Below are 15,926 nucleotides of genomic sequence, written 5' to 3'. Positions count from 1 at the left end.
ATTAATTTAAGGTTTAGAGATATTAGATGATTTGCCCAAGGTCATATAGATATTTGGAGCTAGATTGTGGAGCTAGAACTTGAAACAAAATCTAATGAACTTAGAACTCACGCTTTAATAAGATTCAGAAAAAATTCCAAGTAAGGAGCATTTCAGTGTCTATCCAGAAATGTGTGGAAGTTAGAAGAAACAGGAAAACTATCTTATAAACAGATAAAGGCAGTTTTAGAAAGTAAGGTTCAGTATATCTATGACAGAGCCTGAGCAAATGGTCACAATTGAAAATCTAATTTTGATTATTTTATACCTAACACAATTGAGTTTTATAGGTATCTGTTTTCTGCTCTCTCTCTCCCACATATGTATGTGTATATGTGTGTGTATAAAACATATCAGCCCGTCTATCAATTTTTAATTTAAACAAAAACATAGTGGATGTACACATTCAATTAATTGATTCAAAAAATATTTTTTTGAGGTTCACATTTGCCTAGCTGTGTACTAAGCACTGGAATCCAGAAGAGAATGAAGCCACTGCCCAGACAGAGGGGACTGGCACCTAAAACAACCATCAAGTGTCATAACTGCTCTAGCAAATGTCAGGTTAAACTACAGAACTCATACCTCTGGGGATACAGGAACACTTTCCAAAGTGGTACACAGGACAGACAAGTGTTAGGAAGCCAATCAGCTTCCAGGCTGTCAACCTGTATTGAAGTCTTTCCCAAACCTTGCCTGCAGAAAAACATCCCAGGAGGAAGCATCTTACCAGGAGTCTTTTTCTTCCTCCCTTTTCACAACACCTTTCTCTCCCACGCTACAAAAGAAAACCGTGTTTTTTCGTTTGTTTTTTAATCCACTCCAAATTGTCCAGTGAGCTCCATAACCATCAGGGCTAAAGAAACAGACGGATAGTTCAGATTATTGTATCAGCAAAACATCCTCTAATCATCCTCTAATCAAGCCACCACAAACACCCTATCAGGCTTCACGTCTTTGTCTTATTGCTGTTTCTCTTCCACTCAGGGTGGAGTGTGGCATTGGAAATAGGAAGTTTGGGTGTGCTTGCTGATAATCTTCATTCAGACGATGTTAATGATGGAGACCGTTCTGTTTAAAGACCTAGCCTGTTCCATCCCTTGACTGTGGACTAGGAATCAGCAGGGCTGGAAAGGAGCACTGAAGGTGGGAGGCCCTTATTTCATCCAGGTGACAGATACATGGCATAACGCCATGCCTTTTTGCTTCATATTGCAATTAGAGTACTTGAGGTTTATAAAACGCATGCAGGGAGTGACAGACATAAGAGGAGTGTCCTTGCCATTTTCACCATGAGAAAGCTTGATGGACTCTCATCCCATCTGTGTCTCTGTTGTATACTTGGAAGGATCTCAAAAAGGAGGAGGACATAAGTGCCCTATTTACTTCCGATAGAGAAGAGTACATCTTAGAGAAAAAAGCACATATCTGAGAGAAGTTAGTATTTTATATTTTCCTGAACATATATTATACTCACCGGTAAAACATGTTTATTAACTTTTTCCAAAAGATTACTGTATTCCAAAATACCTGATTTTCCTGTGGTGCATATCTTTTGCTTATTGTCAATCATCAACCACACTTCTCATTTTTTTTCTATTTACCATGTACTTATTAACAATTTATCTTAATGAGAGTATGTTTTGGATTCTACTGTACATAATGCATTTAACAATCATGAATAAAACTCAATATATCTGCCTTGGTCATGGCCCAAAGCCTTTTTCTTTTTGCTGTTAATTTCCTTAAAGTAAATGAACCTGTACTCATAAAAGCAGAGCAGCTACTTATGTTCCGGTGTAAAACAAAATATTCTCCAAAGCAATCTACGATATAATATACTGGATTTAAAAAAAACAAAACAAAAAAAAAAAAACAAGCCTCATTTAATTAGGATTCATTTCTCCCTCCCAGAAGTTGATATGTGATTCTATTTCTATAAAAAGCAAAACCATAAGCTTAATGGTTTCCAAACATGAAATGAAATTGCTAGTCTTTCTATCTAGATTCTTGGGGTGACTGCTTCTCTGTCCATCTGTCACTCCATGTTAGCATACTTTGAGATGACCTAGAGACTTGCAGCACTAAGGTTTCTTCTGTGTACAAAGGAAAGTAGAAAGTGCAAATGAGGCCAAGGGAAGGTCAGGAAGTGAGAGATGAAGAAAGAATTCTGACAGGCAGCTCCCCACAGACTGAGCTGAGTTTGCACTTCAAGCCCAGCGGTTTCAAAGTGGGATGTGTGCACCCAGGATGTGGAACAGAGCCCACTGGGGTATCAGAAGCACTGGTTTTTATATATACATATATATATTCAATTGTATATTTAACTCACGTGGGTTGTCATGGGCACCCTCTGCTCAGTCTGTCCCATTGTCACAGTGTCACAGGCTCTGACAGTGTCTTGGTGGGGAGAAGAACTCCACTGCTCTGAGAGTCCTATGCAGCCTTGCACATTCGTCCTCTTTTACAGGCTGTGATTGTGGTGGTGTATGTCAGCCTGATTAAGGAGATTTACAGATGATGTCAGCTAGTGTTAATTGATAATCCTTGCAAAAGGTCGACTGGCTTTAAAAGATTTCTGCAAACAAAAGAAACACAAAAAATGAACAGCATAAAAACAGAATAAAGAACATATTAGTAATATTCAAATAAGAAAATGACAAAAACAAGGCAGAGCTCATATTTTTCCAATTCTTATTATAAATTCTCCATTATCCATATTCTGAGATAAAAATGTCAATGATTTAGTCAGAACTCACAGACAGTGGGCTAGAAGATTTTGGTAGCATCAAGAAGACTGTTTAAAAGGGGTTTATATCTACTATAATTTATGATAACTTGGCCCTTGTGCACATTGGACCTTTAGCCAAGAATGGTACAAGAAAACAACCATAATTAGGAAGATATTTTTAAATGCTAATTATTTCATGTTTATCTCATGTTTCATATTCCCATTTTTGTGTATGACTTATGTATGAGGTTATTTTCATAAATAACTAAATAAATATGTTAGGTTTGCATGCTGTTTTGGTTAATAATACTTTATAACCAACCACTCGAAAACTTTGTGGCTAAAACAACCTTATGTTATTATCTCTTATGGTCTTTTAGGCTGCCAGGGCTCAGCTGTATAGTTTTAGTCTGGGGTCTATCATGTGTTTTCAGTCATCTGAAGGCTTAACTGGACTGGACATTAAAGATAGCCCACTCACGTGGCTGGCAGTTGATGCTGGATGTTGGCTGGGAGCTTATCTGGGACTGTTGACTAGTGCACTTGCACATGGCCTCTCCATGGGGCTTGGTCTTCTTACAGCATGGTGGCTGGGTTCCAAGTGGAGGAGTCCCAAGAACCTTCAAGAGGAAGGAAGGCAAAACTATCAGGCCAGCTAACGTGTCATCTAGAATTGGAACAGCATCACTTCTACATTCCTGCCATATTCTATCTGTCCATTCACAGGGCCCACCTAGATTCAAAAGGGTGGGGGAAACAAACTCCACCTCATAATGGGGTTGAACAGATAGAGCACAGGCAATGAAAGAGAAGGTTGCAGGCATCTTTGGAAAATACAGTCTGAAAATACAATCTGTCACACATACTCAAATGTTTACTGATAGGGGTGCAGACTCATAAGCCACTGGAACTGGAGGCAAGATTCCATACATACCTTGCGGTCAAACTGAGTTGGCCTACAGTTGTTTGATCTTGGGAAATGTAGGTGATTTCTCTAAAAACCTATAAAGTAGAAGCCATGGTGTGTGGTGGTGTTAGGAGTGTTGGTGGACAGGGGGCTCTTTTGAGTATTAGATAAGAAATGTGTACCCAGAGTGTCCGGAATATAATAACTGGCTGAACCACTGGCAGATACTCTGGTTTTGAGTTGGAGAGTAACTGGTTTAGAAAAAGCTTTTTAAAGTGAACATTCTGACAGCATGGAGGATCTATCAGATAGAAGAGAAGGTGGAAGATTCAAGAATGGCGCCGGGGTACCACCTGGGAGACTGTCTCCAGGAAAGAGAAGCAGCAATGAACGTAGAGAAGAGAAATGTGCCGGTAGAAATCTCAGTATGAGTTGGTGACTTACTGAATGGAGTAAGAAAGGGAATGGAAAAATCTAAAGCCATGTTTTTGTGAGTAATTTTTTGTAGACTATAAGTAAATTTTATTAAGAGCCTATTCCCATATAAGCATAAAATTCTAATGAAAAGTTGTGTGAAAGTCACATATTTTTATAAACCAATTAATTGTATTGGTTAAAAAAAATAGTGTTCGAAGTAGAAAACATGAAAGATAGCATCATGATCATTAAATGTAAAGTTACTTAACTGTTATGGGTCGAAGTGTCCCCCAAAGAGCTAATGTTGAAGTCCTAACCCCAGTAGCTGGGAACGTGATATCATTTGGAAATAGGGTCTTTATAGATGTAATCAAGTTAAAATGAGGTCAAGTTGAATTAGGGTGGGCCCTTCATTCAATATGACTGGGTGACTCTGTAAAACGGAAACAGAGAAGCAGAAGGGAGAGACAGTGATCTCCCCGTCAGAGGAAGTGCTGCAGCCACCAGCCAAGGTATACCTGGGGTTCCCAGGACCTGCAAGAGGCAAGGAAGGATTTTCCCCTGCAGGTTTCAAAGAAAGCATGGACCTGCCCACACCTACTCTCCAGAACTGCAAGACAATATGTTTCTGTGGTCTTAAGCCACCAGTTTATTGTACTTTGTTAGAATAGCCCTAGGAAATTGATATAGTAACTATAAGCATACTACAAAGAAATGCTTATTTTACTTGGTTAAAGGGGACTTGGCATTAAATAAGCTCAACTGAAAATTCTTTTGTCAAGATTTCTTTTTGGCTCACCTTTCCAGAGACATGAGATAGGGTTTCTCAGGGCAGGTAGGAGCTGTGCCTCAGCCATTTTTGTCTTCCCGATGCCAAGCAGAAAGCATGTAAATAACAGGTGTGCAGTTTGTTGTATAAACTAAACAGAGACCTCTCCCCCCCCCTTTTTTTTTTTTACAAATTTTACATTAAAAAAGTTTTCTTCTCGTATAACAGTTATCATTAATAAACCCTAATCCAAGAGCTACATAAAAGTGAAAAACAATTTGTGATTTAAAAAAAGAGAATTATAATAATAGCTAACATTTATGGAACAATTACCGGATACTAAGTATGCTGAGTTCTTTATACACATCTTTATATTGAATCTCATCATAAGATATGCCTACCTTATTACTCTGAGTTTAAATGTGAGACTCAAAAGAGGTTAGTAATTTTGCTAAAGGTTATAGAGAGAGGATACCAACCCTTAGCTATGACCAAATATGACAATGCCCAAACCTATACTAAGATGTTAGCCATATATGGCTATTTAAATTTAAATGTAAATACATTAAAATTAAGCAAAAGTGAAAATTCAGTTCCTTAAGTCACATTGACCACATTTCAAGTGCTGAATAGCTACATGTGGCTTTGTGGCTACCAAAGCAGATATGGAACATTTCTATCATGGCAGAAAGTTCTATTGGAAAGCACTGGTCCAATCCCTTAATAGTCATCATACATTGAAAGCCCACATTATGGCTGGTTAAGGGAAGAGAAAGAATAGTGGAAGGGAGAGTATAGAGGAAAAGGAAGGAAAAGATTTAGAGTGAGGGAGAGTAATTCTGTGGAGAAAGAAGTCTGTATGGAGGGGAAGAGTAGGGTCTGAGGACAGTTGTAGTCTGTTGTGTTGTAGACTTTGGCAGTGAAAATTCTAAAGTATATTAAATGTACAGTTAAAAAAAATTAGGGAGCGGCAATTCAAAAGATACTTGTTAAGTCTGAACTGTGTGCCTAGCATTGGGTGAGGGGGGATTGCTGGGTGAATAAAATAGATACAGCTTCCTACCCATTATAAAAATAAGAGCAGCATTAATCAAATCGTTAGGAAAAAAAGGATGACAGTTATTTTGAAGGGGAAGAATTCTATGGCAATAAAGAAGAGAGGGACTCATTGTAGCCCTGACAGGGTTCAGGGATGTATTCCCAAGAAAGTGCCATGATAAGCTGAAAAAGGAAGGATGAGAGAGCCAGGTTATGGCAGGGGAGTGTTGGCCATATGGCCAGCTGTGAGACGGCCTGATGTCAAAAAGAAGGATCGAAATAAATATGTAGCTGAAGGGGGGGAAAGTAGCAAAATTGAGCCAGAGAGTCAGGTACAGGAGCCAGAATTTGGGATGGATGAGGGAGCTTGTTAAAATATTTTGTTCTAAGGATGGTACAAATCCTTGACGATTTTTCAGCCAAGAAGAGATATGTTCAGATTTCCATTTTGAAATGATTTTACTGGTCATCATGCTAAGAATGGCTTAAAGAGAAGCAAGGCTGGAAGCAGAGTACCACTTGGAAGCTATTTGGTACTAGGATGATGGTGATGTGGCTGCAGGAATGGTGATTTAGAATATTTGGAGCTAGAATGTATAGACCTTGGTGATCATTTGGTAGTGTTTGAAGGACGCCCTTTATGTGTCTGGCTAGGGCAACTGCATAGAGTAGGGGTCAGCAACCTATAGACCACAGGCTAAATCCACTCTGTCCCATTTTTGTAGATACCGTATTTTGGAAACACAGCCATGCCCATGTGTTTATATATTGTCCATGGCTGCTTTTGCGATATAGTGACAGATCTGAGTAGTTGCAGCAGAGACTACGTAGCCCTCAAAGCTTAAAATACTTACTATCTGGTTTCTTAAAGAAAATGTCTGCCAACTGGGGTGGAAAATGATTTACTGAGGGAGTAAGACTCACCAGGCAAGGTGCTAAATTTACATGTTACATACTCGTATGTTATAAACGTCTGTCCCAATCCACAATCATGAAGTGTTGATACCGAGCTAAAGTCCAGCTGCCTCAGACTTCAAAGAGTTAAAAATCCAGAGACAAGGCTGGTGGAAAGAAAAGTAGGTTTCTTCAGAATGTCGGCACTCTGGTAGGAAGGCAGACTGCTGTCCCAAGGCCATCTCCCCATTCTGGGAACAGAACAGGCAGAAGGTTTTATAGGTACATAAGAACAAAGGAAAGGGGGAGTCAGTCAGGCAGGTCCAAGCGTTGACATTGCTTCCTGGGGTCTGGCATGTTTTAAGATAAAGTAATCTTCCGACTCAGACTAGGCCCCGGAGCCCTGAGCCTTTATGCCTCACCAGTAAAAACTGCAAGGGAGTTGCAAATTGGATTCCGGTGACTGGGTGCCTCAGGATTAAGAAATTGCTCTTTTCAGGTTAGGATTCTATTGATTAAATGGATTAGTGAGTTAAGTATAGCCTTGAGAAAGGGAACAAAACAGAATTCTTAAGTCAGTCAGTGAGGGGAGAAACAAAGAGAAAACAACTGAATACCAGGGTAGATCTAACTGCAAACTACATTGAACTACAAGTGGATAGCTAGTTAGCTATGTGGTGAGTCAAACTGCAAACTAGCTAAATCTAAATACATGATCGATTTACCAAATTTTACCCTTACAATGTTACTAGTGTCCCATTTTACAGGTGAGAAAAACGAGGCACAGATAAGACAATCTCATTCACACCCATAGCCTCAGCTACCGCCCACATGCTAGTGACACAACAAATGTGTGCCCTCCAATCCAGACCTCTCATTTGAGCTTCAGATAGGCAGATCTCTAACAGTCAGTCTCAGAGGCATCTCAAGACTTGGTATGCCCCCAGTCAGACTCTTGCTCATCCCCTCAAAGGACATTATCTTTCAGTGTTCCATTTTTCTTAGTGAATATTGCCAACCAGTAGAGCATCCAGAATCCAGGGAAGCATCCTTGGCATCTCTCTCCCATATTCCTTCTTATATCCATTCTATGTAAAGATTGCTGAAGTCTGACTGCTTCTCTCCATCTGTATCACCTACCACCTGCCAAGTCCAACCTATTAATAGGATCATCTCATATGTGGGTCCTGTAATAGCTTTCTCATAAACTCATTCCTCTCCACCCAGGCACTCCCCCCCCCTTCCAACTTCCCAACTGCAACCAGAGCACACATCAATCTTGTTAATCCCCGACCTCCATTCCCTACTTAATCCTAAAAGCGGTTTTTCTTTTTTTCCCAAATTTATTTTTCAATTGCAGTTGACATAATATTATATTAGTTGCAGGTGTACAACATGGTGATTAGACATTTATATAACTTATGAATGATCATCCTAAGTCTTGCACCCACCTGACACCAACCATATGCAGTAATTACAGCATTGCTGACTGTAATTCTCTATGCTGTATTTTACATTCCCTGTGACTATTTTTATAAATGGTAATTTGTATTTCTAATCCCTTTCACCTTTTCACCCATCCCCCAGACCCCTTTATCTGGTGACCATTGATTTGTTCTCTGTACTATGAATTTGTTTCTGAATGGTTTTTCTTGTTTTTAGTAGTCCATGGACCCTTTCATTGAGTTTTTATATTGTTTCATTGTTTTTGAGTAATTTCAGAGGTAACTGATAAAAATGCAAAATAATTACTGCTGCAGACACACGAATAAATTCTGGAGTTCAATTAACTTCTCCCCCTTACTGTGGAAGGGCCAGTTTTATGTCCATTAGCAAATTCATTTCAGTATTTTTGACCCAGAAATGTGTCTGTTCTTTGAATCAGTTTCAACATCTTCCTGGTAATAACTTCACTAAATGAGTTTTTAAAAAAATGTTATGAATAATACAAGGTCATTTTGAAACCAGAGGCCAAACGAGTTTGGAGCTTGTGCTGCCTGTGCCACTCAGCCAACAGACCGACACAGGAGTTGGGCTACATGGTAAGTGTATATTAGAGCTCCGGCGGTCTGAGAAGGCAGCAGGTTAACACCTCCAAAAGCTGCCTGCCTTCCCATTCTCAGACCCACTTGGGGTATTTAAAGGAAAATCCGGGTGTTCTTCCAGAGGCTACTTGGCGGTTCCAGGAGTCTGTATGGAGCCTTCCCTCTGGCAACATGGCTCTCAGGTGGCATCAGCATCCCAGGAACAATGATGGGATTAGCCTGGAAAGAATGCTAGACCATAGAGATTGTGACCAATAAGCCTAAGGGTATTAATCACAAATTTCAGGGTAATTTTCTAAAACGGAACTGGATGAGACAAGGGACGTTCTGAGCTCAAACCACAGGGGGATGATCTATTGTTAAGGTATAGGTAGGTCAAAGAAAGGTGAAGCCACCAGGGATTCAGAGAGGCCTCCACTATGGGGGTGCCAATTGGGCCCTGTTTCAATTTTATATCTATATGATAGTTATGCTTTTACCTTTTGGGGGGAAACTTACCCTTTAACTCTCTCTATAAGGCACGACATGATTGGCCCTTTGCTTCCACTCTCACCCTGGACTGAGCACCCTCCGCTTGTCTCTGCCCCAGCCCTGGCTCTCTTTGGGGCCCTTGCAAGCTCCATGTTCTTTCCCTTCTCAGAGATGTCCCTTTGGCCTGGAACTCACTTTCGTTCCAGAAGCCCTTCACTCATTCTTCCTATAATAAATGTTTTTATCCTCCAGATCTCTGCTTAAGGATCTCTTTCTGGAAAGCCTTTCTAGGCCTGAGTCTGCTACATTCCACTTTTAGAGGCTCTTAAAGCATAGGGAGTACTTGTTACATTTTATAAACAAGCACTTGTTACATTTTTCCGTTTGTAAGATTAGTTAAAACTTTTTAACACAAGTAACATTTTTCTAACTGGCTGAAGCAATTCATGATAATGGGATGGAGGTACTAGGCTCACATTGCATCCCCAGCCTCCTACCTTCACAAATGTAACTCACATCATAAATACTGTAGACAGAGTTTTTACTGTAAGTACTTCTCAGGAAGAGCTGGAATGAAAAAAATACATATATTTAGGAGTCATCAGCATATAGGTGCATCCGTGAAGATTCACAGGAAGCAAACCATTGGGTGAGCAAAATGAAATCATTAGGAAACCTTGTGTAGGTGGAATATTGGACAGAAGTCAAACTATAGTCACTTGAAGAAGGAGGAAATGGGAGCAATGAATACAGATGGCACTTTCCACAGAGTTTGTCTCTGAAGAAAGGGAGGAAAGGTAGAGGTGGCACTGTGGGCATTCTTTAATAACACTTCTTGTATTACATATGCTTTCTTGCCTGAAAAGGGCAGATTTACAGGTAACCTTTAAATAGCAAGAAAATTGAAGTTGTGTAGCGGCTGCCCTTAAAAAAGGAACAGGCTCTGAAGGAATGAAGGTCTGGTATAGACATTTAAACCAACCTTTTGAATGCAAATAGGTAGTTTATAATTCTTCAACTAAGTTTTTCTTCTTATTAAGCTTTGGGTAGGGGTCTCAAACTGTTGGCCCTAGAGTTTACTTGGTCTGAACTTTATTTTTTAATTTTAAAATTTGATTTTAAATTTTTAAAAAAGAGACTCCAGGTTTCCAGTGACACTTGCCATGGATGGCATGCGACCTGCTTGGGCTGTTACCGCCTTTGAAGCTTGGGACTCCACCCCAGTAAAAGAGGCTTTTTTGTGCCTTGAAGGGGAGGAAGGAAGGAAGAAGTGAATGCTGGTTTCTGATAAGAGTACAGCTATGTTGCCTTTAGCACTGTATACAATCAATTCTAAAACCAGACTGGATTTAACTGCTCTTACCCAGAATAGACTGCCCTTCTCTCTTTCCAAGATCAAGTCAGCCCAAGTCACCACTTCCTAATAATTTAAAAGCCGTGAAGTCTCCTGATTTAGGCTGAACTTGCCCCTATTGCCTGGGGAGAACACATCAGAGGAGGCAATAACTTCTACAATCTTTTCTCTTCCAACCTGAGTGGTATTTCAAACATCCTTTTCTCGGTCCTCTTTCTAATATTGCTATCACAGGCCAACATCAGAAAATGTCAAGTCGGTTTCACTGGGAGCGCTTGATGGTCTATTTTGCTCAAAAATGATGAATTGGTGGATCAAAGTGACGTCCACGTCTTTAGGCAGAAACAGCGCTTCGGGAATGTGAGCCTGGTAGCCCTGCAACCTTCTTTTGAGTTACAAATCTAACTCAGAACGTGGGGGTCGGTGGCAGACAAGAGTCCTTGCCCAACGGTCCAAACCAGGCTGCATAGTCCTGACAGCGGCAGAAACTGCCCTTTGTCGGTTTGTGGACAGAAAATCTACCCTAATGTAAATATAGCATTTCCTTGAGATTGCTTTCGCCTTAGAGAGGGGCGTTTATGGGCCGCTCAGCCGGGGGTTGTTTAATAAATAAGGATGCTGGAGAAGTGCCTGCACTAGGAAAGGCGCTCCCCTGGTGGCACGCACTCTCGTGCCCCAGCCGGAGCCGGGTGGCAGGGACGAGGGCTTCGGTTTCCCTGACTGAAGAAAGAGAGGGACCGGAACGGGTGGCGGCTCCTCCTTAGGATGCTGGAATGGATGCGTGCTTCCCTGCGCCTCGCCTGGCCGGGGGCCCCGGGCGGTGGCAGCCCGCGCTGGCGGTGGGTGCGCGGGAGCTGGGCCCGCGCCGCCCGCCTCCAAGTCCAGCCGCGCTCCGCCCGCCGCCGCCGCCCGCGGCATCGCGACGCTCCCTGAGCCTCCGCACGGCCCGCCTGCCCCAGGCCGCCGCGGCCCATCGCCGCCAGGTACCTGGAGCGCGGGCTTTGCGGAAGGGGCGGGGGGGGAGGGCGGGCTAGACCCGGGGCTCGGAAGACGGCGGCCTCCGTGCGCGCTCTGCTGCGGTTCCTGCACCATCCCGCTGCGCCTCGCACCGCCGTTCCGCCCCCACCGCGGCCACTCCTCGCCCCGCAGCCCTGCCCAAATCTAGGGTCCCAGCAGGCGAAGTCCTGTCTCGGAGAGGCCCCGCCGGCCAGGTCGAAAGCCCCAGCGGTGACCGCCACCCGGGACGTGAGGGTCGCCATGGAAGCCGTTTTGGGGAAGGAGGCGGATGAGTGCGATTTCTGGGCTGCGAAAACTGACAGCCTCATCCTGCGAGCCTTCCTTCACCACCCCCAAAATATTTTGACCGCAGCCTTCTGCCTCCTTGGATCCCTTTCTTTCCTCTCTCCCGTAGTTACTTAGCAGATTAGGCTGTTTTCTGATTTTTTTTTTTAAAGGTCTGCACCTTTTCCCAATTCGCTCCTCTTCCTTTGTGTCCCTTAGGATCTTTTTAAATCACCCCCAATTCCATGAGGTTTCTGTCCTTAACGTGCGGGGTTTGGCGTCCACGCGCCTGCCTGGGAGGACCCTGCTTGTGAAGAAAATGGTTCACTCTCGTCCCCATCCCTTTTCCAGGCTTGCTATTGTGCGCCAGTGACGGACGAGACCACGAGGCTGAGCGCGCCCAGGAGATTTTTCTATAAATGGCTTAAAACCCTAGTCTAGACGATTTACTCGGATATAAGGGAGACAATTATCTTCTTGTTCTTAGCTGGTGAACTGTGGCTCTGTAGAGCGAACCTGGAATTTAAGCAGTCTGCCCTAAGCCAGCGGTGGAGGACAAAAAAACAGCCACGACCTCTGGCAGGGTGGGAAGTGAAGGGCAGCTCTCTCAGGACGCTCTCATTTGGGGCCGGTGCCTGGGTGCTCCATCCTCCTTTTCCTGTTTGCTTGGGTACCTGAGCGGAGCACAGTTGTAATGGTGAGTGATATTGATTACCCCAGGCCCCAGTTGTCCACCTGGTTTTACTTAATGGATTTAATTCTTCTTCAAGACTGCAATAATGGATGCGCTGCAGAATGCACCGGAGAAGCAGGCTCAAAGAGGTGATGGGAAACTTTTAAGGTAAGTTGTTTGCCAGAGATTAAGTGAAACAGCAATGCAACTGAATAAATCCATTCCTTTGGATTGAGATTTGGGGCAATTTTCACTGTGTATGTAGGTTATGCAGTAGTTATATATACTGTAATGCATTTTAAACTCCACTCGTAGGGGAGAAATAATTTGGGGAGCAGTTGTACATTCATCACATCTAAAATTACCTGGTGGTTAATTGCTTATATGATTTCCTGAATCGTGAACTTTTCTGGAAAGTAATCTTGAATATCCACCCTAAAGGTTTATCTGGTTGTATAAGTTACGTATAACCGTAACCCTCATTCCACTTGCAGAAAAAGTTAAACTCGTGATTTTTCTGTTTAAGCAGCACCTAACATTTTACAAGAGAAGACTCATATTTTCTTCTTTTCCCTCTGGATACTGGGGTTTATATATTAAATCTCATAGCTCGCAGAGGAATAGTGAGGAGCAAATGAGAAAGAACCTTGTAAAAGTACTTTGAAAATCATAAAATACAAATGTAGGGTGTATTTTTTTCTCTATAATTCATTATCTCCACCTTGTACTCTCCCACCCCAACATGGACATTCTTTGCTTCTTTTTATTCCTCTTCTGCTCTCCTGCTGCCTGTTTCAGTCACTGTCAATTGTCATCCATAGCACAGAGTGTCCTAATGATCTCACATTTTGGCAGGTTCAGACACAGAGTGAAACTTGATTCTTCAATTTTATACACACACCCGGCCTCTTACTATGTACAGGGACTGTGCTAGACATTGGAAATCCAAAGATATATTCAAGATAAGGTCTCTGCTCTTTGGTATTTTAAAAACCAAAACATTAATGGAATATGGTAATTTCCTTATTAAAATAAGTTTGTAAATTATTTTGTCCATGTTTTTCCTGCTCCTTCAAGGATAATATCCTCTGTGGCCAATATACTTCGCTAGTCTATGAAGACTAAGCTCTAATACATTTTGGGGACTTAGATATTGAGATGTGGGTCCTTAAAAGGGACTCTTACTTGATAATCTTTAAGCGTTATCTTAATACAGTAAGTAAATTCCTCAAAGGGTATAGATAAATACAGTTTCTCCCAAAAGACCTTTAGACTTTTATACATGGGATAATTTTTGCAAAGTAAAGAATTCATAATGTAATAATCTCTTTCTTTGTTAATTTAGTTTTCTGTGTATCGATTTTAGTTAGGGGCGTCATATTGACATTCTACACTCGTGTTTTGCATGTCTAAACATGAGTTGTAATGGTGGTTGTATTCATAATGCATATGTGATGAGGCAAATGAAATTGTAATTTGGGGGAGAAAAATGGTGTAGCATCTGTGCTTTTGACAGTTTTCTCGTTCTTGATTTATTCCATTTATAACTTTTGAATTGCCTTTGGGTCTCTTAGGGATAGTTTTCATATTGCGTCCCATCCTCCATTTTGATATGGTCATTTTACAGTGAAATGCAGTTTTCCAACAAGGCCCAGCAATGAGATACCTTATCACTGGGGGATCCCTTTATGGACCCCAGAGTCTTCTTGTTTCAAAGAGATCAGCTATCTATTCTCCTCATTCCCCCTTTACAGATCCCCCACAGAATGTGACACTCCAAATTCTGTAATTCTGCTCCTCATACCTCCTTATTAGATTTAAGGGTGTCTCTAAAAGATAATGAACATAGCACCTAATGCTTTCCAAATAGAGTTAAAAAAAAAAAAAGCACATATTGTAGAACAAAGTTATGCAATTTCTGCTACAACTGTAATGCAGAGATAGTGTTTGAACAGGTCGCAGTAGCTTGCTGTGGCTCTCCCCGTTTCAGAGTGAATAGTTACCCAAATACACATCCTGAGTTAGGAAATTGTTATTTTTTAGTATGCTCTGTTTGAGTTAATATTTCTTGTCATTTCACAGTCCAGTCATTGTGGCCTTCCAAATTCTTTCATAAGCATGTGGTCTGAACATCCTGAAGTCATCAGAGAACAGGGAGCATCAGAAAGAGGCAGATTAATTATTTAGGAGAAAGTATCATTTTACAAATAGTTAATTTTTAATCCATCTGTGGAAATATAGAAAAAGAAATTGGTTTTTGAACACTGATAAAAATTGTTTATAAAATTTGTTTCTTTTATGTCAATGATTTTTTCCCCCTTAGAACTGCATTTCATACATACTCAAAACTAATCACACATCTTAGTTAATAGTTTATTTACTTTTGAACTCCATTCAACTATATCACCTTTGTTTAGATTTAGTATTCTTACGTAATTTCTCTTGAGCTTAGATTGAAACCTGTTAGTTTTAGTTTCCAGATTTGCAGGAATTTGTTTCAAATAAAGGACAATTGGAGGTCTTGATGAAATTCTGAAGCCACCCACTAGTTCATTACTTCAAAAAACTGCATATAGGGCAGTACTTATGTACAAATCAGAAAGTTAGAGGCTTGCTAATCACATCATTAAAAAATTGCATGTCTGACAAAAAGATGTAGTGGTTTACTAAAATAGAACTAGTCCCTGGTAACATAATCATTTTTTTTTTTTTTTAAATTTCCAGAAACTTAACTAGTGTTAGCAAGTTACTATTACAAGAGCACTAAGTTTAGCATAAACACCCTTATCTCTACTTTACCGTTAACTAACTTGCTCTCTCTGGGCCAGTGGGTCAGTATGGGTGGTCCAGAGGTATTTTAAGGAGAGTATTCAGAAAAGTAAAAATTATATACTGGGCCATGATCATTCTTAAAGGTGGTTCTTTAAGGGGTTGTAACACCAACAAAAGGTCTTTTATGAAATATAGTAAGTATAAGTTGTTTGTTTTTAAATAAAAATTATAGTAGTCAATTATTTGGGATATTATGTCAATATCCCAAACAATGAAGATTAATCCAAGTTTAGTGAAGTTTAGAACAGAATTAATCGGACAAAAGTGATATCTGTAATAGTTACTGAGCTAAATGACAGAGCAACACAATAAAGAAAAAGGACTCCTATTTCTCAACTGTTTATATCAATTAAAAGATTTTTTATAGAGTCAAATCAAGCATTTTGGATGGTGAGTTCTCTCCAAATGGTGTTGTAGGAGCAGTAAGTAAAGCCAAGTGCTAAGCAGTTGAAGCTGAGGATGCAACAACAGATTA

The 15,926-nt window shown here is 40.9% G+C and overlaps 1 protein-coding gene across 1 annotated transcript in view; it reads left to right on the top strand.

The window, feature by feature from the left end:
- Window positions 1-12,640: 12,640 nt before the first annotated feature.
- Window positions 12,641-15,926, top strand: part of BCAT1 (branched chain amino acid transaminase 1) — a 41,939-nt gene continuing 38,653 nt past the window's right edge. The window contains 1 exon segment of the mRNA XM_033117656.1: window positions 12,641-12,787. Within this exon segment, the coding sequence (XP_032973547.1) occupies window positions 12,641-12,787 (147 nt within the window).

Source organism: Rhinolophus ferrumequinum, chromosome 10, assembly GCF_004115265.2.
Source record: "Rhinolophus ferrumequinum isolate MPI-CBG mRhiFer1 chromosome 10, mRhiFer1_v1.p, whole genome shotgun sequence".
In the NCBI taxonomy this organism is placed as follows: Eukaryota; Metazoa; Chordata; class Mammalia; order Chiroptera; family Rhinolophidae; genus Rhinolophus; species Rhinolophus ferrumequinum.
This window is presented reverse-complemented; position numbering and strand designations above follow the sequence as displayed.